This window comes from Alternaria rosae (genome assembly GCF_020736505.1).
Source record: "Alternaria rosae strain MPI-PUGE-AT-0040 chromosome Unknown BKA58scaffold_10, whole genome shotgun sequence".
NCBI lineage: Eukaryota > Fungi > Ascomycota > Dothideomycetes > Pleosporales > Pleosporaceae > Alternaria > Alternaria rosae.
This window is the reverse complement of record NW_025763579.1, coordinates 441,164-463,800: the sequence shown is the minus strand read 5'-3', so window position 1 is coordinate 463,800 and position 22,637 is coordinate 441,164. Positions and strand designations below refer to the sequence as shown.

Here is a 22,637-nt window from a genome sequence, read left to right as displayed (position 1 = left end):
TTGCTCATCTCTCGCTCTTTCTTCGTACCGCAAACCTTTACGCTCATTACTCTTCTTTGCTCCCTGCAGTTGTTACTGTCAGTCAGTTTGTCTGTTCAACGCGTCGTCATCAAGAAGCAGACTTTCTCCACACTCTCTTATTAAACTCAACGTCCATCGGTCCGTTGCGTTGTCCATCACGTCACACACGGGAGACCTAATCGCTCGCACCAACTTCTGTAATTACGATCATTCAACACGAGACAAGACTATCAAGATGAAGTACAACACTATTGCGTTGGCGTTGGGTGCGCTTGCTATGGGCGTGAGCGCTCAGGGTGTTGCGTAAGTTTGCCCATTCTCCACATCTTTTCATCTGCGCTGCTGCCTCACCCGCAAACGCGACGCGACTACCACGCGGCTCACCCGCGATAATCATCATGACTGCTACATGTAGATCCATGCTAACATGCTGGTGACGTAGACCCGAAGTCCAGTCCTCCGTCCTCATGGAGCTCGCGCAGGCGATCCCTTCTGATCAAGTCGCCTACGCGATCGCCTCGTCGTCTGCCTTCGCCGCTGAAATGGCATCCTCGCTCGCTGCCGGCAACACACCAGCCTGGTACCAAGCGCTCCCTACCGACGTCCAGAGCCTGCTGCCCGAGATCTACCCGGCCATGGTGACACCGACACCTACTCCCACCCCATCGTCTAGCGCGTACGTCGCGAAGAGCAGCAGCGTTGTTGAGACTTCCAGCTCTGCTGTGGTTACCCCTTACCCCACCGGAAGCAACAGCACCATGGCCATGCCTACCATGAGCGCTACCGGCAGTGTCACCGTCTCGCTGAGTCCCAGCGGCAGTGCTTCCCCGTCCCCGGAAACCCCTCCTTTCGAAGGTGCTGCCTCCAAGATGTCCGTCGGCGCTGGTCTCGGTGCCGCGGTCCTGCTTGGCCTGCTCGCTTTGTAGACATACCTTGGCTTGTCTATCAACTTGCTACTGTACCTTCGTAGCACTGGACCGCTGGGTACGATAGCGGCTGGTTGCTCCTCTTCACTCTAACGTTTCTTTACGACGCGATGCTCTTATCCTTCTTGGGAAAACGATTCGCAATATACCTTTTTGACTTTTTTTTTGCTTGACGAGGGGAGGAGAGCAAAAGGCAGGGTGGATTGATGCATCTTTATGCGGTGGGCTCTCCGGCTGGGATTGTCGTTGTCTGGTTTGGTGGATATGGAAGGCGAGGATGAAGCCGGATGGATGATGGTGGGTAGATAGTAATCCGTAGTAGCTTAATATTTAATCAGTCGACGCAGAAAGATGGAAGACCCGGTCATATGTGTGCCTGAGGATGATGAGATGTTCAAGGTGAAACGTCTAGTTATATAACGTTCGAGCACGTCCGTGAGGGGGGCTTGTAAGCAACACGCGTCGCCTCGTGTTGGGCTGAACCTAGACCCACGCCTATTCCCTACACTGACCCACATATGGCACTGACAGAATCGACGTCAGCTTGTTACGAAAATAGAACGATGTGTTGAGCGTACACGAAGGTTCAAGACTGACTTCCGTTGTAGCCAGTTCTGGTGTACTATACCTGGCTTGTGATGGTGTTGGAAGAAGCTGCTACGCATATGTTACTCTAAGTGTATAGCACGACAGCAGTGGCAGCTGAAAGGATTTGACGTTCATTACTTGGGCTGGAATGGTGATGGTAATGTGATTCCGGAATCTTGAAACGTGTGCAATCTGCGAAATTTCCGCATATACAGATATTGATAGTGGTGCCATTCGTGTGGATTGCAATTCACACTCGGCGCAGAATCGGTACTCAAGGCCGGGTCAAGACATACCGCAGACCGAACGGCGTCTTGGTTGCACGTAAGTCAGTGACTCCGCACGTGTGCATCTTCATGCCAACTCCTACAATTCATTCTCCTTCGCCCTCACTCCCTAGCCACACTAACCCTCCTCCAAATATATGCCCTACTAGCAACCTCTGTCCCATCGGAACCTGGTGGCCACCAGAGACGTGTGGTCTATTGGTAAGGCATCCACGACCCTATTCGTTAGGTGCAGCTCTCGGATTAGGGAGTCAATGGTCCTCTCGAATCGCGACGTTGCAATTGTAGTGGGGGATTGACGTTCGAATAGTCGCGAGTCCAGCTCTTTATCGTTCTTTTTTCTTGGCTGATGTGATGCTGTCTTGTAGTGACTTTAAGAAATTTGGAGAAGAGGAGATAGAGAAGGGTTCCATGATCGTGGTGAAGAGGGTACATTTTAGTTCAAGTTCAAATATCTACATGTCTACATCGACTCGTCCCGAACTAACCCAACCCATCATACAGCATTCCTATCTCTCTCTTTCTAACCCAGAATGAAACTCGTAATTACCATTAAAAGGCCCCTCAGCAGGGGCATGCAGGTCATAATCGTAAAGTCCCTCCTTTTCTGCAAGTGGCAGAACCCTCCAGGAACAACTGATCATGACGCTCATCGAAGGCGTGTAGGTATCATCATCTAAAGCGCGCAGAAAAATCGAAAACAGAGATCCAGCCGTGATATCATCGTCCGAATAGGAAACAGAAAACAGAAACAGAAACAGAGATAAACAGGTGTCCTCCAGGTATACACGCGCAGGTGTCGCAAATAGACCGAGGTCCAGTTCAGCACGGTATGCTCATCCGTCATGCAGTGCAATGTGGTACTCAAACCATAGCAACGGAATAGTGAGCGATCAAGGAAATTCGTGATAAGCGCTTAGAAGTACGTGTCGACAACATCGCGTCCACCGCGAATGGCCCATTCGACAATTTCCATGCCGCTGAGTCCACTAGCGTAGTACGTCTTCTTCTGGCCTTGCAGCTTATTCAGCTTAGCATACGCGCCGTTGGAAAGCGCGTCACCTTCAAAATGCGGGAAGTAATCCCACTTCTTGAAGGCCTTGACGTCGTCGTCACAGAAGGGCTGCGATGGCTCCGTGGCATTGCGTGGGTCCTTGTTGATTTTGGACAAGCTGTCGATCAGGAGGTTCTCGGCTGCGGCTTCAGTCTGGAAGTCGTAGGGGCCCCAGGACCAGGCTACGGAGACGTTGGATTCTTTGCTTAAGTGCAGGACGGCTACGGGCTCGCCGTCGTTGGGTGGCGGGACTGTCTCGTCGGAGCTGTTGGCGATGTAGGAGACGCCGAAGGGTAGTTCGAGCTCTACGGCGGAAGAGTAGTATTGGTGCGTTGTGATGTTGTTGAAGGTGTCGTGCTCCTGCTCTGTCATGTCTACACCAACGCGCTCGAGGTTCTCGATGCTTGGCGGGAATGCAAAAATGACTGAAGAGCATTCTTGCTTCTCCCAGGAGACGTAGCTGCCATTCTTCATGGGTGTAGTGTAAGTCACGACAGGGTGGTCGCCGGACCGGTCGACGCAACGCACTTCGGAAGAAGTGTGTATGGGAGTCTTGCACAACTGGTTCTTGGCGTACTCGACGAACATCTTGTGGAAGTCCATGTAGTACACGCTATGTAAGCCGATAAAGGCCGTGAGGATATCCGGGGTGAAGTACTGCAGAATGTACAGCTAATCACACGTTAGCGGCCTGCATGCGCGATCCCTGCAAATTTTTCTGGGGAGTGATGACGTACCGCTGGGACAATGTTGATATCGCCATAACCGTAGAGCGCGACAGGATTCACGAGAAGGATGGGCAGCGCAGTGAAGTTGTTCTGGCGGAACCATTCTGCGCCCGATACGGTAAATTCGTCTGGTACACCATTCTGTTCCTGCATTAGCCTACCCGGTTTTGTGCAACGGCGTACCACAACGGGTGTCGTACCTTGTAGTTCACGACACTAATCGGTCGGAAGCGCTGCGTCCACAGCTGAATGTACCTCGGAATTTCTGCAGATACCTGCGCGGTGAATTGCGGGGTCAGGGCGGGGTTGACCATGATGTCGCCGTCGGTGTAATTATAGCGGTACATTTCGCGCGCACCGGCAAGCGCAAAGGGTTCGATCGAGACATTGGTCTGGTTGAGGATGTCGATAGTGTTCGTGTACGTCGCATTGGAGAAAAAGGCGGCGCCGAGTGGGTGGAAGATGCCTCTGAAAGGGTGGTCAGCCGCGCCTAATGCGCTTGGAGGCGGACGCTGTGTAACACTTACTGGTCATCATACCAAGCCTGGCATTTACCACCAACTTCCTCTTGACGGTCGAACATGACTGCTTTGATGCCCTTCTCTTCTAACCGACCGGCAGCAGCTAGGCCGGCAGGGCCTGCGCCAATGATGCATACCGGGTGTTGCTCGCAATTGCATCGACGACCTTGAGGGAGGGCTGAGACTGTGAGCGAGGAAAGCGCAAGCAGCGGTAGCACTAGCGACGACCACATGTTGGTGCAGGTGAATGGGAATTGTGGTAGAGAGAACAATGGGGACAGCGAATGTTTGGGGAAAGGATGAGGTACCTAATGCTTATAATAGCAAGAGCGACGCGTTTGCAGGTCCCTGCGTGCCTTTGGGCACTTTCCACTTCGTTTGTAAAGGTGAAGGAAGGCATAGCTGGGGCAGGCGCTGCACGGTGCGTTGGCATTAAACGGGAAGGGGCCAGGCTAGCATGCTTTCTCGAAGCCAGATGGGCGATTTGCAAGCCTCATCAGGCCTAAAGGAGCATCAATGAGGTAAGTTTGAACGGCAACGGTCGTGCGGCGGAGCACTGAGCGCCGCTGTGACGTTTGAGACGAGGGTCTGCTACCGGAGCGTTGATTTTTATTAATCTTTACCCCTGGCATAGCTGTAGTCCAGGTAACCGCAACCGCCAGCGTAGAAAGCGCAGCTGCTATTCACAGCTTCAATTGCCGCTGAGTTGTGCCTCCTTGATGCGTCGGATGTTCGCAATTGCTAAATCCACACTGCAGGCGCTAGAAGCGGTGAACAGCTGTCTGCAGACATCATGCTGCAGCTGTATGCAGCCTGTCGTTGGTGCCAGTGGATTGGTGCCGAGGTTTGGCCTTCAGCCCTGCCACTAGCCTCCAAGCCACCGTTTGAGGCCCAGCCGCCCATATTCTCGGGAGTGGTTCCTGACTCTTGAAAAAGCTCCTATGCCCGACAATATCGCAAATGCGCTCGCTGTATGAGACACCATTTCCGGCATTGCGACATTGCGACAAGGCCATGATTCGGTATCTGACGTCCGTTGCGCCGTATGCCCGTATACACTGCGGCGTGGACGTCATCCCGGAGCGGGATCTCGCTGCGTTGGCCTTTCCGCGAGCCTGACAACTCACCGTCCAGCTCTGGGCGAAAACATGTTTAAGCCTCCACTGGATGGAAATTGCAGCTGCGATGGAAGGTTGCGTAGAACAGAGACAAGTTGGCAGAATGACGACATGCTCGCTGCACTGACCGACCGCCAGCCCAATTCGCGAGGCTGAAGCGACAAACTCAGGGTCCAGCTGGGATAGAAGAAAAGCAAAGTTCTGCCGTCGCACCATGCTCCAACTCTTCCACACCACTAACCTGTCTGTTCATTTCGACGATGTTCAATGCGCGCCGCATGACGAACCAGCCCCCGGTTTAATGATCTCACCGCATGATGACCGCTTCGGCAGTATCTTTCCGTGAAATCTCAATTGCCCGAAATAAAGCAGTAGACGACCTCTGAATAGTTTGCTTCCTTTCGGTACGAAGGAGGCAAAGCAATGCGGCAATGAGCACACCTTCAGTTTCAACTGGTGGCGCAGTCTTCGCGAGACGAAAAAGGAAGTTGCGGCATGGTTGTTGCGCGTCGCGAGAACACGTCGACACCGAACGAATCAGAGGCCAAACATAAAAGAAGCGACAGCCAAGAGAGTGTAGTGATCGTATGATTCGCTATCGTGCTCGACGCCTTTTAGGCGACGAGAAGAAGAAGCTGCTGCTGCTAAGAGCTTGAACTCGCTAAATTTGAGGAATCCGCCCAGCTGTCGTATCCGACGGGTATTGACAAGAGAAAACAGAAAGGAAAGAGATATAGTGAGGTAGTTGAAGAGAAGAGGCCCTTTGTGAGTCTGCTGCCTACAGAAAGCTGAAACATCGCTCGCTGAACGGATGCGCATATTAAACTAAATAATGTGAAAAGTACTGCGCCTCGCGATCAGTACATGAAGCTTTTTTGCTGCTCTATATCGATATCGAACCGGCTCTTATCGGTATCGTCGGTATCGCCACTCATCGGCCGTTCCGAGTGCGCACGGAAGTGGACCGGGGTGATGGCGGTGCCGGGCCGCGTCTCATCGTTGTCCGTGAGCTTGCGCGTGTCCATCTCGACTTGGTCAAGGACAGGCGTGATCTTCTCCTTCCTTCTGCTGTTTTGCGAGTTGTTGCCATACTTGGACCCTTGCTGTCTTGCCCGGTGCGGGAAGAGTAGAGGCTTGAGCGCTGGGATGCACCCGCAGATGACACCGACGTTTGTTTCAATGGCAGTCCAGACCCAGATCTGATACCCTTCCCACGTGGCATCGTATGTCTCGAAGAGTGTGTAGTGGACCCAGTAGGCGCGGAAGCTGCTTGCAACAACGATGACACCGCCGACCGAAAAGAGAATGACGAGCCCGATACGTTGGGTGGTCGGTAACGAGAGGCCGAAGAGCGTGGGAATAGGTAGCGCGTAGATCATGAAGTCGGTCACGACGTTGAGAACACTTTGCACAACCAATGGCGGTCCTTCTGGGATGCAGTCGCGGTGGTCGGCTTGGAGTGTCCAGTAGCTTGAGATTGGGCTATAGTCGTCAGTACTAGAATAACTTGATCACGTGGATATGCTTACATGCATTGTACCCAAAGTGCGACCAGGAACACGACGAAGGCGGCGAACACGAGGGCGAAGGTTGCCCAGACGAGCTTGCGGAAGAGCGACTTCTCTGGCGCGATGCGGAAATACGAAATGAGGATGGACATCTTGACGGTGGAAGAGGCCAAGACGAATAGTGTTTGGCCTGCCATAGAAGCCTAAAGCCGTCAATATCGGCGTGTGGTGACACGGGTTGCACACTGTCGTACCTGTCTACCGACCATCAGCTCGTGCGGCTTGAGGTCCCAAACGTGGCGATCCCAACCATACAGTTGGGACGCCATGATGACGATGACTGTTGTGCCTGTGGAAGGAGTTAGATGATAGAAGTCATGACAAGTTCGGGTTCCGTACCAATACTGAAGATCATTGCCACGATCATGAGGTAGTCGTCATACCAGCTCTTCTTGAGCCATGCTATCCGTACCCATAGTCGGAGGAAGACCACAATCATAGCAATGGGTAGTAATGTCAACTCGACAATCATGAGGCCGGAGCCCCGCGTGACGGGGTCGACGTAGTTCGGCTTGGGCCATGTCGCAAGGACCTCGGGTGGGGGAGACCTCATGGTGCTGGCGTATGTGTTTCGAAAGCCGTGAACGTTTGTTAATCAATGGTAGGATGAGACTGAGGAACGAGCGTCACCAGCGTTCAAAGAGCACGGGACTGGGAATGGACACGAATATAACCTTCACTCAGGGCGAGCCAGATCTCCACCCGTATGCTCCTGCTGCGCCGTGCACAAAGGCTCGAATTCCAGTGGGGCTTGGCCATCGTTGGGAAGCATGGTATGCTGGAGTAAAGAATGCTCATCTGCGCAGCACCATTGGCAGTGCACCACGGGAGCTCCGTTGCGGGTACGGAATGGTGTCGGTTTCGCCCGCAGGGGTCCAGGTACCAGCGACGTCCGTAGTCCCTTCAGCTCGCGCTGTGACTTGCTGGTACAAATGACCAGTGTGGATAGGTGACCAGTAGCCGGGAGCTGACTGTGGAGCGTTAATGTGACCGGGTTCAGGCAGGTTGTTGCTGCGGCTCATCAGTGGATAGAGACGCATTCCACGCATGGCCAATCGCTGTCCCGAAGCCGGGGTAGCTGAGCAGTAGTACCGAATCCGGCGTCTGGACGTTTTGCCGCAGGACAACCTGATTTGGAGGCCCGTATATGAGCCGATACTTTGGGTGACCAGCGGCGTCATCTAGAATACCGCATTGTGTCAAGCCGCAATGCTGCTTTTCCCACCATCGCGCGATTGTCGCGTGTCGTGAGCAGAGATCGAAGGGTCCAGCGTTGAGATTTTGCCTGTCGTGGCGAAGCGCTTTCGGATCGCCCGCCTAGCAGCAGGGGCCACCCCCGGCCTCGTTTATCTCAACGACGAATAACCTCACCGCATCACTCCAAGGTGTGATCCGCCTTCGCTCTGCGCGATGCCCTGCGGATGCGGGTTATGGACGGCGCCTGTTGCTGTCTCCGCTCTCTCGTGGCTTGCAATACTCCGCCCGCCGTCTTTTTCCAACTAACCTACTCGCCGACGTCTTCTCGCTGTCTAGTTGTCTTGGTGACGTCGCGTCTACGGTACCACCTACCCACTGTTTGTCGTCAGCACGTTGTGTCTTTGACCCAAGGAGCCACAGTAAGCGGTATCCCCGATCCAGCCTACCCTCAGGTACACATGGCTGTTGTTTCGAGACTCACGCGATCCACATTACGAGTCCCGTTAAGACCAGGGACGCCTGTGCGGGCGCCTCGGACGGCATCTATTGCGCCACGCAGAAACTTCGAGTTGGACGTACAAGGCCTCGATTGACTTCCACGCTCAAGAAACCTGATCCCGGTCGTGTGAAGACTTCATCCCTCTTCCTTGTAAAGATCACTCTATCCCAGCCGCTTCCCCGCCAGAGATTCCTGGCCTTTGGGAATACTCAGCCGTTACGTACTTCCACCGTCAAAACACTAATGATCCTTCCGCGGCTGTGCTCCACTCCCTGGAGGCATGCAGCTCATCTACCGACATGCACACGACGTCGTGTATACAGAGGCCACCGTGCTCGCTCGTTGGCAACGGTTTTACTTTTCAGCTCCCCAAGTATTGGCTACCAAAAAACCACTCCCACAACACGGGCTCAGCTCCTGTCCCTATCTCGGCACTCGCGTGGGTCCAGTGCTGTGGGGTACGGCCTGGAATTAGAGACCCGCTAACCTCAGCGGCTAAGTGACAAAGCTTCCCTTTCCCGTCTGGTGTCGGCTACAGCATACGATTGGACGTCCATTACATGCCCAAGCTGATCGATATCCCCTTTCGTCGCTCAACATGTTGTTGACTCCTCGGAAGTGTGTTTTGGTTGCACCATATTAGGACTAATTCAAAGCATCACAAAACCAGTCCCGTCCTAACGGCTAGATATGCGACTGCGGGACGGTTTCCAATTGACCAGCTATTGGCCCTATCATCACACCGTTGAAGACTAGAAACGTCCTCAGCAAGGGACATTGCTCTCAACAAGGATATTACGAGTCCACAGGAATGCATCACGGCCAGAGACGTGGTCATGATATCCACGGTGATCGATAATTGTCACGATCATCGCATCCGATCCACACTGCAATCTTGGTAGTAAGGTAGTTACAACTTAATACAGCATCTAGGAAATTCCCCGAAGACGGCGGCAACTATATCGGCTCGACATGCTCTGGCCCTTCCTTGCAAGTGCCACGCGGAAGGGTATGCGCGTCTGCACGTCCTTCAGTGTGCTGACTCTTGCCAGCCTCCAAGGATATCAGCGAATGACTACACGATACAACGTGATGAACGCCCCGTAAGGCCATCTCGCCTCCCCTGGTCAACCCATGTCGCCGACGATCATGAAGCCACACTCATCAGCAATGTCCCATGGCAAATACATCGGTAGTCGAGCACTGATATCGCGTTCGTCATGCATTGCACAGGTACCCGCGATCACGTACGGTTCATCACGTCGTCACCCATCGGTAGTTCTTCCGGGTTGGAAGCACGGTGGTATTTGCCTGGAAGCTGTCTTAGAGTTCTCTCTAGCATCTGGATATACTAGACGGGCGGTTATTTCGATCTGCCGACATATTAGTCGCGATAGTACACTTGGGCAAGGGGCAAGAGGCAAGACGGCAACTTCCAGCGAGTATCTCCTGAGTGTTCTATTTGGAAAATACCCACATCGCCCTCATGTGTCCGATTACTCCTTTCGAAAGTGCGGGTACTTACTCCGGCGGCCTCATCACCAACCCTTTCCACTCTGTGGGGTCCGTGCGAAGGCGATGCTAGAGTTCCATCTACCATCCCCTTCCCGATCCAGCACCCTATAACAGATCAGTAAGGCAATCTGAGCCCCCGTCCTAATCTCGTCTTGCGCGCATAGTGACGTGCCGACATCGTGGGGGGACTCCGGGTTCTCTCCTTTGTTTTCCTTCCCCAAGAGTTCGGATGCGCGGACGCCGAACGGAAAAGGAAAACAAGACACGTAGGCTGAGATTGCCACGAGGGAAACATAAAATGCATAGTCAGGTGGGTGTACGACTAAGCAGGACTAATGCAAGGTGTGGCTAATCTTGTCACTAAAAGGAAGTGAGCGTGGGAGTGATACTTGGGGTTGTTTTTCTGGGGCTATGGAGAGGTGTGCGACTATTACTATGAGATCGTGTAAATCGACCTCGCCGCGTCATACTCGTCGTTTTGTCCATCGAATCCGGCATCTTCTCGGTGCCAATCTAGGTGAGTAATAACACGACCGACTCGTGCAACTTAGATCTACCCTCTCTTTTCTGGTCCGATACTGTCTTCCGCAAATTGGTGATTGACGAACATCCTTGCTATCTAGCATAGCGATTCGCGAGCGTCTAGCGAGAATATTTCAGTAGGCCTCCAGACAGGCTCGTTCCACTCCTGCGGAAATAAGGTCCAGTCCCTCTGGTACCCCAAGTAAATACATTGCGTAGATGTTGCACGAAAGTCTTCCGCGAACTCGAGGAAACCGAAGAGTTTTGGAAAGCCAGGTCCGCCCAATGCTCGGCACTTGCAGCTATGAGACGACATTCTTGTCCAATCTTCCCTTTCGATATGCTGGCATATAGTTTGAGAGTTATCGCGCCAGCACCTAATCGCCATGGGCATAAGCTGCCGGATCTGCCGCAAAAGATCTCCAACGCGGATACCGTTCGCACGAAGAAGCCTTTTGACTGACTGTAATCCTTCAGGACTAGGACGCGCAGACTCCGGGCTTAGAGCATATATACCTAGAACCTTACACGGAGGACTTGTAAGAAACATGGTGTCAACGAGCTGCTCAAGCCTCGTAGGTAATGCATGATCTCTCAAATCATGCTGTAGGCGCAGCTCTATAGTGACGACGAAACTACCGTGGGTCAGCTGCAGACAATACTCAAACTAGTCGAGAAAATATGGGTTGATTTGAAATTAACTTAGATTCGTCCAACGGGGTCCACCTAACCGAGAGAGAAGCACCTCCACAAGGAAACGTCCACTCGTGTAGAAGACTGCGAATTGAGCTTCATAGAGTACGCGGAAAGCATTAGATGTTGATTGCGGAACCTTCTCTGCCTGCGGCAACCGGGCAGCGAGGAGGAAGGCATCGCCAAAAACTTCGGGCTGGGACGCCTGCGACAATCTGTCCACCGCTTACTGGAAATGTACGATCTCATCGTCGGATGGCTGCATCCAGCCTAATTTTTGGCGAAATAGCTCTACCACGATCGACAGGGTCGCAGGGATATGGACTGTGAAACCGAGTTTGCAAGATATAGCTCACCATGTCCCTCCAGCCTTTTGATACGTTCCATGCAGCGTACAGTGTGCATAGCGCTGCTTCACGGAGCATGTGTTCAAGCAGCTCTTTCACACCTAGGGCGCGATGAGGGAATCCATGTCCAGAGTCCGATACGGCCGAGCAAGTTGCAGGTCGAGAAGTCTTTTCGGAAGAGTCGAAGAGTGCCATGCGCTCGTCCATAATGCGTAGAGTTGACACTCGCCATTCTTCGACACCAAGCTCTATTTCTTCGCGCAGACTGGATGCTAGAAGAGGCCATGGTACCCGTGGCGGTGGTATCTTTAGTTCCTCTTGGATACATGCCACCTCGTAAAGTGCTTCAGGGTATGGGTTGTCTGCTACCTCCTTGGCGGTATAGCACTTGTAAATCAGAACGACGTGTGGATGGTATTTCTTTGGGTCAGCATACACGATATCGTCGATGAGGAGGTGACTTTCACCGTCGGCCATTATTTCGTCGGCCATGGCTTGGTTGTCAGAAGAACAGATGTAGTAATGGAGTTGGGGGAGAAGTAAGACTGCGGTGGTCGCGATAAACCGAGAGCATGTATGACTGCGTGCTACTGCTACCTTGCATACGTTGAGAAAATATTCGGGGTTTTGCTGCAAACCAAAAGTTGAGACCCCTCGAAGCCAAGGTTCCCGTGCGCACGTGCTGCTGCCTAATTGGGGTTTCATGGCTTGCCCGCAAGCACAGACCTAACACGTCGTCGCACCCATCACGACACCAGAAAACGGTACTGTGCCTCATCATCTACGAATCTCGTCTCTCCATCTTCCCGCTGGTGTCGTGAAGCCCGGCTAGAGCACTAGCAGTCATATCTCGACACAATGTTTGCAGTTCCTCCTGTATACATGCGGAGTCATGACGAAAGTCACCCACCCACCAAGGAAGGTCCTTTACACAGGCAAACGGCGTGACTACTGGAAAGGTAGGGATAGTCGCTGGGCACGTCACGCCTAAACACACTCACCACCAAGACGCGATCAGACATAGCCTGAGATGCCTCCAGCTAGCTTGGCTGACGAACCCGGCTAGCCTTGGTCCTGCACGTGCGCTGGCGTCTCCTCCGCGATTAGGCACCGACGCGCCTTCCCATCCTCTGGGCGGGCCAGTCTCCTCAGCCAGCAACAACTCGCTTGCATCCTAAAAAGAGACGACAGTTGCGCAACGATGAGCGGAGGGCTGGGGAAAATGGGTCGCATATATCGCGCCAAAATACACGTTCTTCCATTCACCGACCATGCTGGCAAAGAGGCGCTCATGGTGTTCAGAGGCAGAGAAACTTGTCCACTTCCTCCGCTCTACAGTTTCCACGTCTATTTCACCCATCAAGACGTCAACCCTGGGAATGTCCAGCCGGTCGAACTCCTCGAGGCTCTCGTCCGAGACACGCCGTACTTTGCCTATGGATGTCCCTATCGTCTGGAGTTACATTTCCTGCCTATGCCCGGTGCAACGGTCGAAGAATGCGACAAAGCCTGCATCGCCCACTATATCGAAGAGAAACGCCACCGAGGCGACTATGCGAGTCAAATCATACACCTTGAGACGTCCCTCATCCCCAGTGGTAGTCTACCTGGCTTCGTACCGAGTTACATACAATATGAAGATTGCGATTGGCTACGAGGGCGTCTCTACAGCTACCAAGGAGCCAGCTGGCCTATGGAGAAGCAGCCTGCACGCAGTATAAGCTTCGATCCTCTCCCGCAAGATCAGCTTCGTGTATTGGCCGAGGAAGTGATGGAAGAATGTGCGGTTGATGGTGTACTTCCGCCAAATCGAGTCACTCCACGAGCATTTCAAAAGGGTGAAGAATATGGTGTTGGCCCACAGCATGCGGGCGAGGATATGTATTACCTTTCCAACGGCGACACGCAAAACATCACGCTCGAGCCGTATCAGGAAGCGGTTGAGCGTGGTTGGTCAACGTGGTAGGACCAATGTGAGGAATCGGGTCGGTAGACGCCAAGAGAGATAGGACGTCAGGTTACCAATCGAAACCGAGCCTTAATTCGATACACTATTCGCGGTCGATACATCCCTCCCACTCTTTTCACTATCAGCGTCACATTTTCCACCTAGCGAGCCCCCGCGGTTCCCAGACATAATCACTGTATTCGTCACACCGTCTTCCACCCGAGTCAGCGGGTACTCATCATGCTCAATCCCAATCTTATTCCTCAACTTATTCCCTGAACCAATGCCTCCCGAGTAGCCCATATGGTCCGAGGTGCTGGCTTTGTTCGAAGCCCATAGCCGGGCAGGGGATATGAGTTTGAGCAACGGCCGGAGCGTCGCGATACAGCAATTTATGATGGCGATAGCGGGCTCGGCAACTGACCAGAAAGCCGCATCGTGCATGGAGTAGGAGAGGTCGGTAAAGTCGACGTGGAGCAGGACGTTGATGCGAATTATGGTTATGGCGGTGACACTACAAGATGGATCAGCTGACATCAATAATGATAGCGCGATGCTGGGAGTTACGCACAAGAGACCTATCCCAAAGATTGCCACCAATCCAAGCTTCGTACCAATAGCCATCTGCAGTTGCCTGATGAACGGTATAGGCAGAAACATGATGATCAAATCCGTAAGCATGTTAAAGATACCAATCGTAACGAACGCGACGTTGTAACTCGCGCAGTGTCCACCAGGGATCGTAGGGTTCCAGTTCATCTCGAAAGGCGTGCAGATGAGGAAGATCTGGAGCATGCTACCGAGCCAGTAGCCACCAACGAGGCCCATGCATATCCAGACCCATTTGCGAAAGGCCTCCTGGGGGAAGATGCGCAGGTAGAACCAGAGGTACGATAGCTTGACGCTGGACATGGCGGCGTAGTATACAGCTTGGTAGGCGACGAGTTGCTTGGCTATGAAGGTTACGTTGGCAAGGGGTAGTTCGGCGACGTGGTACCGCATTCCGTGGTTCGCGTAGGTGATGTGCATCGCGAGCATACCTGCGTTAGCGGTTAGTGTTGCGGTCTAATATCGTGGTATCGCATCGTGTAGGCGCGATGACCTGGCTCGTACATACCGACAGTGAAGACCAGCGAAGCCACTGCTGCAACATCATCCCACCTATGGTCTTGTCAGATTACATGTTCTTTGGGAAGGTAAACAACTTGTCAGTCTTCACATACCATACTTTGGTTTCGCGAAGTCGTCTTGCGACGAACCGCAACGCAACAAGTGTAGCAGCAAAAGCGACGAGAAAGAAGTTAGCAGCCAGCTGTTCAGTAACAATATCGAACTGAAAGATATCCGTCTTCGTCAACGGATCTGTGGGCAACATGCTGCGATGTCTCCCCGACGCGCAGGTGAAAGTATGAGAAGCGAACCACTTGCATTGGGCCTACTTGTTATTTGACAAAACTGACCCCATTCCTTGTTTGCATTGACACCACACAGACGGTACACCCGGTGGTCCAAAAACCCCAGCAAGTTGGTTCCTGCTTAAATCCTTCACGATGCGACGAGATCATTCGAGTGGAGCCATAACGGAAAGGGATATCGTCGAGCACAGTCCCGAAACGGAAACGTACCCCCACAGCACAAGCGCTGTAACGTCGCTTGGGCAGCACGGGTGTACGGCAACTTCCTGGTGGCTGGTAGACTTCAGGATGGAGGTATAAGTGTGCCGCTTGCTATCGTGTTGACCAACCACGACCATACGGGGACCAGATCATCCCCTCTTCCAGCGGCGTGTCGAGGTGGTTTTTGAGGCTGTAGTGGGTCGGGTGCGGGCCCGCGTGTTGGACCTGCATAACGCTTCGATATGAGAGCTGTTGGTTGAGCAGAGCTTTCCCGGAATCCGCGCCCGCCGCTCGGAGCGCGGGATGTCAGCCGCAACTTATCAAGGGTAAATCTCAACGTGTATCCAAGTGCAATTATGGAAAGTAGATAAACGTATATCTACCTTACTCGTAAGTATCCTGGGGGTTAGAATTTGCACTACTGTCGCAAGCCACAGGGTGTAATTGCATCTGTTCACCCTCATCTGTACACACGGTTGCCGTAGGTGTTGGGCGCTGTCTTGGAGTGTGTTGACGGAGACGCGGTGGATATCGTCCAGGAACATGACACGACAACGGGATTTTGAACGTGCCGTTGTGGAACCGCTTTCCCCGGTCCGTAGCTTTAGTGCGTTTTAGTCGTCGCTTGCCGTCTCCCGAAGTAGCAACCGCCCGTTGCGGCACAGTCGTGAATTGAGGCTACAACGGGTCCAGATCAAGAGCTCCTGTTCGTGCATGGGCTTGTCGGGCCTATGGTGGAATGGTCGCTTGGGCTTTTGCTATATACCGCGATGGTCGCGGTGCGTTCCTTGAGCCCACACTCGTAGGTACACTGTTTCACAACAAACACCATGGTCCAACACACCGGTTGCGTAACATCTATCGATGCACTTTCTACAGTAGAGCCTGACTTCATCGTCATTGGAGGCGGTATTGGTGGGCTGGTGGTCGCAAACCGCCTGACCGAGGATGCGGACAAGAAGGTGCTGTTGATCGAGGCTGGGGCCAATCGTCAAGGAGACCCCAAGATCGACACGGTCGGTATGCTGTCAACACTCTATGGAGACCCCAATTATGACTGGGACTTTATGTCTGAGCCTCAGGTGAGTCCAGCGGCACGAGCTGATCTTGTTGCGATAGGAAGCATCAGGCACAACTGACAATCGCATTTCAAAGACGCATGTCAACGGTCGGCAGATCCCGCATCCACGAGGAAAGGTTCTCGGTGGGTCTTCAGCAATCAACTTTGGCGCAACTGTGTATCCGTCAAAAGCCAACTTTGAAGCCTGGAAAGCATTAGGCAATGAGGGTTGGGATGCTGCCGGCATCGCGCCATACCTTCGCAAGTTCAGTCGCTTCACACCACCGAGTGCGGAAACGAAAGAACTCCTCAACATAGACTACATCAATGAGGAGCTGCATGGCAAGGATGGTCCTGTTCCGGTCACGATTCCGGATGTGTATGGACCGTTTCAGGCGTCGTGGGCCAAGACTCTGGACAAGATGGGCTGGTGCAATACGGATGATCCTATCGAAGGCGAGAAGCTCGGTACATTTGCGTGCGGACTGTCCCTCGATGCGGAGACGAAAACTCGCGGTTATGCTGCGTCGGCATACTACACCCCGGACGTTGCGAAGAGATCGAATCTCGAAGTCTTGACAGAAGCATTCGTCGAAAAGATATTGACGAAGGGCTCCGACAGCTCTGTAGAGGCGATCGGTGTAAAGATCCGGACAAAGGATGGGTCGACCCACGACGTCAGGGCGAAGAGAGAAGTTATCCTTTCTGCAGGTGCTATCCAGTCACCGCAAATCCTTGAGCTTTCCGGAATCGGCCAAAAAGAACTTCTTGAGAAGCATGGCATACCGGTAGTTCTCGAGAGCCCTGGTGTGGGCGAGAACCTCCAGGACCATGCCATTTCCGCCCCGTCCTTCGAGGTTGCCGACGATCAACTCTCTGGAGACATCATGCGCGATCCGAATATCGTGCAAGCCGTGTTGCAACAATACATGACTACCAAGACCGGCCCGCTCGTCGGTATCCCAATCAGCTTGACCATGCTTCCACTCGTCGACTCCAATGGTCGCATCAGCCACGAAGAAATTGCGAAATTGACAAAGGAATATATCAACGACAAGGAACTGCCCCTCTGGCAGAAGAAGCAGTACGAGCAGCTTGAGAAGCAGATCCTAGGCCCCAAGGAAGCAGCTGGATACGCGATGATGCTGCCACTGCAGCTGAACATCTCCTCCGGCGCCACACAGATGAACGCACTGCTTGCACCTACCCACCCCAACAATTTCATCACCATCATGGCAGTCAACAATCATCCCTTCTCACGTGGCTTCTGCCACATCAGATCCGCGGATCCAAAGGAGAAGCCCATCCTGGACCCCCGATACCTTTCTCATCCATTGGACCTGGAGATCCTCGCCCGGTACACGCAATACATCGAGACCATTGTCAAGACCGAGCCGTTCGCTTCTCTACTCAAGCCGAGCGGGCGCTTACCCGAGGGCAAGGAAGCCAAGGATTTGGATACCGCTAAGGAAATCGTCAAGGAGCGACTATTGAGCACCTTCCATCCTACGGGCACGTGTGCAATGATGCCGCGGGAACTGAATGGCGTTGTCGATAGCAGGTTAAAGGTGTATGGAACGAAGAATCTGAGGGTCGTGGACGCGTCGATCTTTCCAATGGAGACGCTGGGGAATATTCAGGCAACGGTGTATGCGGTGGCGGAGAAGGCGGCGGACCTTATCAAGGAGGATTGGAGGAAGTGATGGTGGTCTGTGAATGCATCTTGGCTCTAAGTATCGATCTCAATCTGTATCAGAACTGTCGTGCCAAAACTTCGTAGCTCTGAGGTGACGTCAATGTCTCGATGTCGTCCAAACAGACCACGCACCCGACTAGGCTTCACTGAACCATGTTCAGCTGTCAGACTCGAGTGGTGGAGCCCTGGGGATGTGTAGGCAACAGCGCAACACGTGCGGCAGTGCAACCCCTTAGCGGCCAGGCAGCAGTCACACGTGCGCCCGCCTAACGCAGCACGGCCCACCCTCATCGTCTACATAAACCCGCCCTTCCCCCGTCCCTCAGATGCCCGGTAGCTCTCTTTGCCAATCTGGCTTAGATCAAGTGTAGTATCTGTTCTTTATAGTTTAATCGCTATAATGCCACTACGGTGGCCTTTCCCGATAACAATTTTTGCAACCCGACCTCAGGTCCCTGAGCTCGCTCATACCTTGAGGCCACGGTGCCGCCAGTATCTCGCACTACCTCTGGCAGGCGCGACTTGTTTTTCATTGGGTGTTCTTGCTTGCGAGAACCTTGAGGAAGAAATATGTGTCTGCTTTGCTTATGTGCCATTTTCATGCCATTAGGCTGGTTCAGGAGAACTATACAGGCACGAGCTACTGTGAAGATAAGTACTCTGCGTAGTACTAGGCCAACATGAAGGTCTGCTTTCAAGGTGTGTCCATGTTGAAGCATGTACTCCGCACATTGCATGAAGTTTACCAATCGTATTCTTTTGGCACTTTCAATAGTCAGTACGGCTCAGACGGAATGAGCTCCTTTGTACCTTCTGCTTTGAACGACGCGTAAGAGCAGCTAGCGGAACGCGTCCCGCTGTCGGGTTTAACATGCGCCACACAATGGTGGCAGCAAGCGGCAGGACGCCTACCGATAGTTGCGAAGAACTTTCCCTATACATGCCCAAGCAGAGATCGGGCCTTACCATGCGACTCTGTTTTACTCCTAAGGGCCACCTAGACACGCGATACCTGCACGTTAATGTTATACAATCATCCTGATGCAGCGTGGCTCCTCCGTATAACGCGTGTATCACGCGCATGTCAGGGTCTCGAGCGCCATTTTCGTATCGCAATCGCATGCGCGATGAGACGGCAGGTAGTTGACTCGAAAGAACCGTTTGCGGAGAAGATGTGAGCAATCAATACATGTGCCAAGGCGAGCCCGACTCTTGTTCTGCCATAGCTATGAGCGAAAGTACGAGAGAGGGGTAGACAAGCTTCTAGTAGTGCCGAGCGTGCCGGGTCTGGGCGAGTTTCTATTTTCGGTCCCTGCCGACCTGACAGCGCGCTTCCAACAGCCTCACACAGCAGTTACGCGCCAACGACGCTCGCTGTCCGAGAGCATGAATGCCAACGGAGGGTTCAAGACACGGTGACCGAGATCCAGGAACGCGTCTTTTGTCCTGCATGGGACCCGGAGATGGGTACTTCGAGTCCATTAGGTTGGACCGATCGCACGCCGGGTTAGCTCGTATTCCCCTAGTGCCCACGGAACAGTGGGCGGATCCACAAGTCCCTGACCAGAACCTCGGATCCTCTTTGCCTTGACGGTACGATCGGATGTCTTTGGACGACTCCTATAAGGTGTCGGGAGTCGCCCCGATGATGGAGGAGGGGACGACGAGCGTACTGCCGTTGTCGTTGCCGCTTCTTCACCCACCACTCCTTACTCACCACCGTCGCTCTTTCACGCTGTGCCATCCTCCCTTTCTACACCTGATCCTACGACTACTCGGGTCCGCTCTTTATTGTAGTCGTTCCCTTACGCTCTCTTCTTTCTTTGTAACAATCATCATCTCACGACTTCAAAATGAAACTCTCTGGTCTTCTTCTGCTTGTGCCTTTGGCTAGTGCACGAGCTGTACGATACCACAATCAGATACCCATCGTTGAAGAGACCGTCAACGACCACACTAGCGCGGAAGAGCTCGATGCGACTCCCAGCATCGGCGTCCATTTCACAACATTACAAGCAGTAGCAGCTGCGCGGTACCCAAACGGCACAACAATCGACCTGGCCCAAATTCCCGGAGATGCCGAATACATAGACTTGATGTCGCGGTGGATGACACCACACTCGACGTTGAATTCTCCAGACGACAGCACAATTCTCACAACATTCCTGTCAAAAGTCCACACCACCCTCGAAACAGAACTCAACCACCCAGTCACAAACATCACATCAGCCATCACATTCCCCTTCTATGGATCCCATGAAAAGGACTTCCAAAACGCTCTACTATCCGCCGGCCTCGCTCCATCGGAGGACACCCCTCCGATACACTCTGAGGCATACGCCACCCACGCAGGATTACAACACGCCTCATGCGCTTCCGCAACCCTGCCCTACCAATACCAACACATCCTCGTCCTCGCCTTCGACTCCAGTTCCTTCAGCGCAAGCATGCACGAAACCACGTGCTCCCCCACCGCCACCCCCCAATCCCGCATGATTAACTACGCCGCGCGAACCGATCTCGGTTGGTGGAACCTCCCTGTCTACGAAGCCCCCCGCGCAAAGTTCTGGGCGAAGCTCCAGGAGGCTGTTGTTCATGCTGTGGCTGGGCTGGGTGTGCCGCCGGGGAAGATCGTGTTGCTTGGGAGTCATGGTCAGGATGCGGAGTTTATGGGAGTAGTGGAGCAGGCGCTTTGGAGGGAGTTGGAGGTTGATGTGGGAGCGTTGCTTGGGGGGAGACGGGAGGAGGGTGGTGAGTGGTTGCCTGCGAGGGGGGCGGCGGCGTTGGGATTGCGGAATCAGAATCGGAGGTGAAATGGTTTTTCTTTGTTTGGGCGCTGGGGAAAGGAAAATGTTAAGTAAAAAGATACCCATAATTTATAGCATCATGAACATTGTTACATTCATTTACTCCGCCTGATAACAAGTCATGCTACATTTGATACTACCCCAACAACATCTTCATAATTTCCTTGGGCGCAACCCTTTCCAGTCTTCGAAGTATTCCATATATGCGCCTGCCCATATACCACCAGACTGAAGTCCTTCGCTCAAGACCTTCTCTTCCCTTTCAACCACCTCTTCCCCTCTACAGCCTTAACCTCGAAGATCAAGATGTACGTGTCTACGAGCTGATCACGGACCCGTCGTGATCTCAGCTCATCTACGACACGCTATGCGTGCCTTGTCTGGGGTGCTCAAGCGGGCAAGCGCGTCGTCTTCAGTCGGATGGTATACCGTATGGGTATAACCGTACCGACAGTATCGCTTTCTGACATCTTTACTTTCCATGACTGGCGATAGTGTCTAACTGCGATACTAGACCCAATTGGGTTAGAGGTCGCGAGTTCGATCCACGACAGCGTTATACGAGAGACGGTATACAGCGTAGCAGCGCGAGTAGGTGTAGGAACGCGTTTTGTGTGAATCAAGTCTACAGCAAGACTTAGTCTGTCTTCGCGATAGGTCTACTAAGGACGTTGTTGTCGTGATATTATTATTGTCGTGTTTAGTGTCGTCGCGTTAAGTTTGGTAAGGGTGGCTGGTAAGTGGTAATGGCGGGTGAGTGGTGGAATACGTTATCTTAAGTAGGTTAGATTAGTAATCGGTTTGACGATCTCAATCTAGTGCCTACAGCCTACACTTCTTGCGATTACTATTTAAAGTAGAGCTTATACGTGCGTGAGGCTATTGCCTACCGTACCGCTTCCGTCTATATGTCATAGCTCGTTACTCCAACATTTTTCTACCTCTCTATCTCTGCACTGTATATCCCACGCGTATCAAAGTAAACACACGATGGAAGCTCGACACAAGCACGGCGGTGGCGACTTTACAGCCACACGCCATTCTACGACCTACGACTACATCTCGCCCTCTGTCACAAGACGCTACGAGCACGTGTTTAAGAGCTTACAAGAAGCGTTAATTGTAGCTACGTATAATATCTAGTGTAATACAAGACGTTGCGTAAGGAACAGAATAGAATGCAAAGTGTTACGGTAACCACCGTGGTTCCCCTAACACCTGAACGCACAGATTTCGGGTGGCTCGCCAGTCCACCCGAAATCTGTTAATTGGCCAGCTAAGGCCTGAGCGCCGCGCACGGCCCTAGCTATATCTTTCACCGCTTTGCATTCTGTTCTGTTCCTTACGCAACGTCTTGTATTACACTAGATATTATACGTAGCTACAATTAACGCTTCTTGTAAGCTCTTAAACACGTGCTCGTAGCGTCTTGTGACATTACGTTGCGTCACACCACTATGACTACTCAAGGGCAACCTGACGCGTTGCAATTGATCCTGAATCAGCTAAATGCTATCCAAGCTGATTCCGCTGCATTGAAAGCTAGCAACGAAGCACTACTTGCCAATCTAGCTGAACAAGAAAACCGACACTCTCAACAGATTCTAGAGCTTCGCCAAGAGCTTGAGTCTATTAAGACTAGGTCTGCTCCTGCTGCTACCCCAGCCATTACTCGAACCAGCGCTGAGGGAGATCAAGTTCGTCTAGAAGAGCTATCTGGAATTGGCTCGAATCCTGCGACGCCGCCCAACGCGAACCTGAAGGACCTTCCCCGAACCGACCGTCTGCCTGACCCGCCTCTGTTCAATGGCCGACGAAAGGACCTCCCTGCCTTCGTCCGCAAGCTTAGGTACAAGCTCGAGGGAAACGCAGACCGATACCCGAACGAAAGATCCCGCCTGCTATACGCTCACTCTAGACTTGAGA

General features: G+C 52.9%; 10 protein-coding genes across 10 annotated transcripts; 4 read left to right on the top strand and 6 right to left on the bottom strand.

Annotated features, from left to right (window-relative positions):
- The first annotated feature begins 54 nt into the window (after nucleotides 1–54).
- Nucleotides 55–1,109, top strand: BKA58DRAFT_39573 (uncharacterized protein). The gene is made up of 2 exons (XM_046171321.1): nucleotides 55–324; nucleotides 464–1,109. The coding sequence occupies exons 1-2, from the start codon at nucleotides 257–259 to the stop codon at nucleotides 945–947; spliced, it is 552 nt and encodes a 183-aa protein (XP_046021215.1). The 5' UTR covers nucleotides 55–256; the 3' UTR covers nucleotides 948–1,109.
- A 1,315-nt stretch (nucleotides 1,110–2,424) lies between these two features.
- Nucleotides 2,425–4,637, bottom strand: BKA58DRAFT_39499 (uncharacterized protein). Its single transcript, XM_046171240.1, has 4 exons — nucleotides 4,132–4,637; nucleotides 3,805–4,072; nucleotides 3,614–3,745; nucleotides 2,425–3,548 (listed from the first exon to the last, which is right to left on the bottom strand). Exons 1-4 carry the CDS (start codon nucleotides 4,356–4,358, stop codon nucleotides 2,739–2,741), a joined length of 1,437 nt encoding a protein of 478 aa, XP_046021214.1. The 5' UTR covers nucleotides 4,359–4,637; the 3' UTR covers nucleotides 2,425–2,738.
- Nucleotides 4,638–6,100: 1,463 nt separating this feature from the next.
- Nucleotides 6,101–7,364, bottom strand: BKA58DRAFT_323782 (uncharacterized protein; the record flags this gene model as incomplete). The annotated part of the gene is made up of 4 exons (XM_046167931.1): nucleotides 6,101–6,749; nucleotides 6,773–6,954; nucleotides 7,006–7,100; nucleotides 7,151–7,364. The coding sequence occupies 4 exons, from the start codon at nucleotides 7,362–7,364 to the stop codon at nucleotides 6,101–6,103; spliced, it is 1,140 nt and encodes a 379-aa protein (XP_046021213.1).
- A 3,119-nt stretch (nucleotides 7,365–10,483) lies between these two features.
- BKA58DRAFT_39481 (uncharacterized protein) lies at nucleotides 10,484–11,288 on the bottom strand. The gene has a single exon (XM_046171229.1). The coding sequence runs from the start codon at nucleotides 11,092–11,094 to the stop codon at nucleotides 10,642–10,644; it is 453 nt and encodes a 150-aa protein (XP_046021212.1). The 5' UTR covers nucleotides 11,095–11,288; the 3' UTR covers nucleotides 10,484–10,641.
- On the bottom strand, nucleotides 11,035–12,202 carry BKA58DRAFT_392135 (uncharacterized protein). The gene has a single exon (XM_046170981.1). It carries the CDS (start codon nucleotides 12,074–12,076, stop codon nucleotides 11,483–11,485), a length of 594 nt encoding a protein of 197 aa, XP_046021211.1. The 5' UTR covers nucleotides 12,077–12,202; the 3' UTR covers nucleotides 11,035–11,482.
- Nucleotides 12,203–12,542: 340 nt separating this feature from the next.
- Nucleotides 12,543–13,586, top strand: BKA58DRAFT_39472 (uncharacterized protein). The gene is made up of 2 exons (XM_046171217.1): nucleotide 12,543; nucleotides 12,651–13,586. Exon 2 carries the CDS (start codon nucleotides 12,786–12,788, stop codon nucleotides 13,548–13,550), a length of 765 nt encoding a protein of 254 aa, XP_046021210.1. The 5' UTR covers nucleotide 12,543; nucleotides 12,651–12,785; the 3' UTR covers nucleotides 13,551–13,586.
- Nucleotides 13,587–13,622: 36 nt separating this feature from the next.
- Nucleotides 13,623–14,907, bottom strand: BKA58DRAFT_443560 (uncharacterized protein; the record flags this gene model as incomplete). The annotated part of the gene is made up of 4 exons (XM_046173990.1): nucleotides 13,623–14,046; nucleotides 14,104–14,572; nucleotides 14,650–14,693; nucleotides 14,756–14,907. The coding sequence occupies 4 exons, from the start codon at nucleotides 14,905–14,907 to the stop codon at nucleotides 13,623–13,625; spliced, it is 1,089 nt and encodes a 362-aa protein (XP_046021209.1).
- Nucleotides 14,908–15,836: 929 nt separating this feature from the next.
- Nucleotides 15,837–17,924, top strand: BKA58DRAFT_39468 (uncharacterized protein). Its single transcript, XM_046171215.1, has 2 exons — nucleotides 15,837–16,230; nucleotides 16,304–17,924. The coding sequence occupies exons 1-2, from the start codon at nucleotides 15,979–15,981 to the stop codon at nucleotides 17,909–17,911; spliced, it is 1,860 nt and encodes a 619-aa protein (XP_046021208.1). The 5' UTR covers nucleotides 15,837–15,978; the 3' UTR covers nucleotides 17,912–17,924.
- A 329-nt stretch (nucleotides 17,925–18,253) lies between these two features.
- BKA58DRAFT_392132 (uncharacterized protein) lies at nucleotides 18,254–19,114 on the bottom strand. Its single transcript, XM_046170980.1, has 2 exons — nucleotides 18,715–19,114; nucleotides 18,254–18,669 (listed from the first exon to the last, which is right to left on the bottom strand). Exons 1-2 carry the CDS (start codon nucleotides 19,024–19,026, stop codon nucleotides 18,511–18,513), a joined length of 471 nt encoding a protein of 156 aa, XP_046021207.1. The 5' UTR covers nucleotides 19,027–19,114; the 3' UTR covers nucleotides 18,254–18,510.
- A 171-nt stretch (nucleotides 19,115–19,285) lies between these two features.
- On the top strand, nucleotides 19,286–20,813 carry BKA58DRAFT_392131 (uncharacterized protein). The gene has a single exon (XM_046170979.1). The coding sequence runs from the start codon at nucleotides 19,758–19,760 to the stop codon at nucleotides 20,715–20,717; it is 960 nt and encodes a 319-aa protein (XP_046021206.1). The 5' UTR covers nucleotides 19,286–19,757; the 3' UTR covers nucleotides 20,718–20,813.
- The last annotated feature ends 1,824 nt before the right edge of the window (nucleotides 20,814–22,637 follow it).